A 4,115-nucleotide genomic window follows, 5' to 3' on the forward strand; every position below is an offset into this window, starting at 1 on the left:
GAGTATCCGACTAATTATTTCAAACGCAAGTTCGTAACTATAGCGATTTAATAACTCTTTAAATGATTCTTGTCGTTTGAATAACACGTAGATTTGGTGTCGATTATTTTTGCTGATATTTAGAGTATCATTCAATAAGGTGGCTTGTGAGCGCAGTAAATGAATAATTCTCTCGTTTTGGTCATTGATGTTAGAGATTTCGGCATTTAAGGTTGTAATATCTTCGGAAGTAGCTGTTCCGAAGAGGAATTTTAGAATTTTTCCTCCGCCGTCTATTAAACCTCGCTTGGTTTTTTGGGATTAAAGGCAATGTGATTAAAGTGGCAAGCTCTTGATATTCTTTATGATGGTTAAGAAATGAAGCTCGCAGCAATTCGAAGCCTTTGGTAGGAACATGTTCTTGGGATTGAAGCTTCGTGTCTAAATACTCCAGAGATTGGGAGATAAATTGAATTTGGCGCTCTAAATGTTCGAAGGAGAGTTCGGTGACCAACGTCCAGTGACTGGCGGTCATTAAGAAATTCCCTCGATGTAGGAAGACAACTCCTTTGGTGAATTCCTGTTGTTCTGAATACAAGATCATCGTCGTGAGACGGAAAACTTGAAGAAGGAAATAAGCATGGAGGAGAAGCATGTTGAATTTGTTGCTGAGGTGCGTTTTATATCCACCTTCTGGGGGTTGTATTTCTTCCCCTGTAACAGGGAAAGGGTGTTAGTAATAATTGATCCCCGTGGCTTTTATAATGAAGTAGCTTTCCTTATTGAATAAATAATGATAATTTTCAAATGATGAGGTTCCGTTAGGTCGAAACGGGAAAAATCGAGCGCTAAAAGAGGGGTTTACGGAGATAGGTCGATTATCTAGTCGCGGAGGTCGCGTCGAACGAAAAAAAAATGGACACGCATTCTGGCATAATATAAAAACACTATTTTATTAAGAGAGTACACCTATTTATGAAAATATTAATTATATATATTGGGCGTATATATGCCATACCTGGTTACACGGTTACAAGTATTATGATACATTAAGTGATGAGACTACAATATAGGTATAATGCAAAAAGGTGGCGGAGAGGAATATAGATAGCTAATTAGTGATGTGGGGGCGCTGGGCCGATCTTGCGGCCCGTGACGGTCTGGAGCGCCCTCGAGCCGGGGGTTGAAAAATAGGGGTCCTGGAAGCGTGCGGAGTTATGGCTTCCTGTCGATCATAATATTCTTGACTAAGCCGATTTTCCTCTCGGAAGGATTCCTCTAATATCGGCGGGCATTCGTGTCCAAGGGGCAAAATAAGAGTAGCGGGCACGGCTCCCTTTTGTCGTTGCATCCGGGCGAAGGTTAAAGCTGCCCGAAGCGCGGTAATATCGACCTCCCCTCGATTGGTCGACGTGGTTGGGAGGTCGGGATTCCACCATTCCTCGGAGTCCGCCATTCTGAAAGGGGAAGGAGAGGAGCTCGTTAATCGGTGGAAAGCTCAAAATGAAATTTAAAATTGCCATGGCCACAGAATGAGTATACTAGATCAGAGGGTAATTCTAAGGGGAGGGGGGGGCTTGGATTAGCAAGACTCCATATCGGGATAAAAGAGGATTTCCAGCAAAGTGTATTAGGGCCCCGTTTAAATGTGATTGTATAACGACAGGTAGAAGACTCAGGGGGCTTTGAGAGTAAGAAAACTTGAATACAAAAAGGAGAGTAGCTGGAGGGTTTAGTTACGGAAAGTAAAAAGGTTTGGTTATTCCAGGCTAGCATGGTGGCCCAAATTTGCGAAGTTGATCGGGTAAGGGGGATACCCATAAAAATTAGAGATGCCTGCCGTAACAGGGGCACTTGCTTATGCTCTTGTTGTATGTGTGAGAGTACATTAGTTAACTCTCCCTTCCAGTTACAATTGTGGAGGGTGAAAGGGCAATCAACTGGTCGAAAAGGGCAGGTGTTTTCGTGAGTCGCCCTGTCCGCCTCCTTTAAAAGTGCCGTACATCCGTAGGATTCGTTCGTACACGGCAGTTGCAAGGTAGAGGCAATTTGCTCGGCCACCAGGCTCCTAATATGCCCGAGGGTCTCCCGACACGTGGGACAAGTAGTAATTCTTTGTCGACAGGATGAGCACACAATATGTCCGTTGGTGCATTGATATACAGGTGGGTGTACCACGGTGTAGCAAATAGGACAACTCAGAAGGGTCGTGAGGGCAGGATCTTGCCCAGGGGCGGCCATGAAGGTCTGAAAGGGAAAAAGAAAGACCAATAAGACACCGACAAGACGATACGGGTTTTAATTAAGATATCGCTACCGTAAGTTAAAAAGGAGAACAAAAGAGGTAGGATTGTGGGTTAAAGAGAAGACGATCGACTGGTCGCGGGGGAAATAAAACGCGGGATGCGGCTGCGAGTGGGTCTCGGAAGCACCCACGGCTGGTCGGGCACGGGCCCTTGACTCCGAAGGGCATAGGGAGGAGTGGTCTCTTGCTCTTCCGGTTCAGAGGAAGTAACTTCGCTCTCTAACTCCGGTTCTTCGCTCTCACTTTCACTCTCACTTCCGCTCTCACTTTCGGATTCAGGTTGTTCTTCCGGTTGCGGAGTGGGAATAGAGGTCAAGATGAATTCGTCCCAAGGGTCAATGGGAATATTAGTTTGGGGCGCCGCCGTAACTGTTTCTTGTGTCGGCGGTAAACTGGACTGATCGGCCGTCATATCAGTTTCTAGATTAATCTCCTTACGAGCAGTTGTAGGTTTAATTCTGTCAGCATGAACATGTAGTGTTCTTTTGGTTTGGATATTTTCTATTTTGAAATTGACGGGTCCTAGAATTTCGACAATACGATAAGGTCCTGTCCACCGGGGAGCTAATTTTCGCTTTAGGCCTTTAGGCGTGACGACTTCCTTTAGTAGTATTCTATCTCCCACTCTATAGAGGGGTGGCTTATTTTGTCGGCGGTGTAGTTCCTGCCTCGTCTCGGCGGCTTGTTCGGCATATAGTTGAGCTGTTTGATGAGCGTGTCTCATTCGTTGACGTAATTCCGAAGCGAAATTGTCTTCTACGTCATAGGAGACCGTGGCAGGGCTTGTAACTAAATCAAAAGGGTAGGTTGGATCTCTCCCATATAGTAGGAAAAATGGGCTGTCATTAGTAGACGTATGCACGGAGGTGTTATATGCGAATAAGGCATAAGGGATCCACTCGTCCCAGTCTCGTTGATCTTGCGAGACATAATGAGATAGTATATCAACTAGAGTTTTATTAAATCTCTCCACCACACCATTGCAGGCTGGATGGTAGGCGGTAGTAAGGAGCCGCTTTATGTGTAGCAATTCACACACTTCTGCGAACATCTTAGAAATTAGGTTCGGCGCTCTATCAGTTAATAATTGCCTAGGAGTAGAGTGTCGCAATATGATGTGAGTGACAAAGGCCTTAGCAATTGTTTTACTACTTACATCCGGTAGTGGAATTGCTTCCGCATATCGAGTAAAATGGTCAACAAATACTAGGATATATTTGTTGCCGTTTGTCGTAAGAGGGAGTGGACCGACAATGTCCATTGCTGCTCGTTCAAATACATGAGAAAGGGGGGCAAACAGTTGCAATTCGGCTGCTGTCCGTCGACCCGGTCGTCGGTGCTTGGCACAGCTCTGACAACTTAGGCAATAATTCCTGATTTCCTTTGCCATTTCGGGCCAATAGAACGAGTTTGCGATTTTAGTACGCATTTTTAATTCTCCTAGGTGACCGGCTAGTGGATTATCATGGTAGGTAAACAGGATATATTCCTTTAAGGCGGTAGGTATAACAATTTGTTCCCACCAATCCACACGTTTTTTATTCCTGCCCTTGTGGCAGAGGGCACCCTCCTCGTTGATATAATAATCCTCTAGGTTAAGATTATTATAGGTTCCTGTAGTTACACCATCCTTTAAGGTTTGGATAAGGGGTCTCCATCGATCATCACGTTGTTGCGCATTTATTAATTGTGGCACGGAGAAGATGGGTTCAACCTCTGTTATTTGACGTATTGGGATACGACTAAGGGCGTCCGCATTTCTATGTGAAATTCCGGCCTTGTAGATAATATCAAAATCGAATTCTTGAAGGAAAATGATCCATCTCGATAA

The 4,115-nt window shown here is 44.7% G+C and overlaps 1 protein-coding gene across 1 annotated transcript; it reads right to left on the reverse strand.

The window, feature by feature from the left end:
- Positions 1-1,796: 1,796 nt before the first annotated feature.
- LOC136970781 (E3 ubiquitin-protein ligase sina-like) lies at positions 1,797-2,220 on the reverse strand (the record flags this gene model as incomplete). The annotated part of the gene is made up of 1 exon (XM_067265241.1): positions 1,797-2,220. A coding segment is annotated over exon 1 (424 nt), but the record flags the coding sequence as incomplete, so codon positions are not given.
- Positions 2,221-4,115: the final 1,895 nt, after the last annotated feature.

This window comes from Centruroides vittatus, unplaced genomic scaffold (assembly GCF_030686945.1).
Source record: "Centruroides vittatus isolate TY-2023 unplaced genomic scaffold, ASM3068694v2 contig_216, whole genome shotgun sequence".
Lineage (NCBI taxonomy): Eukaryota > Metazoa > Arthropoda > Arachnida > Scorpiones > Buthidae > Centruroides > Centruroides vittatus.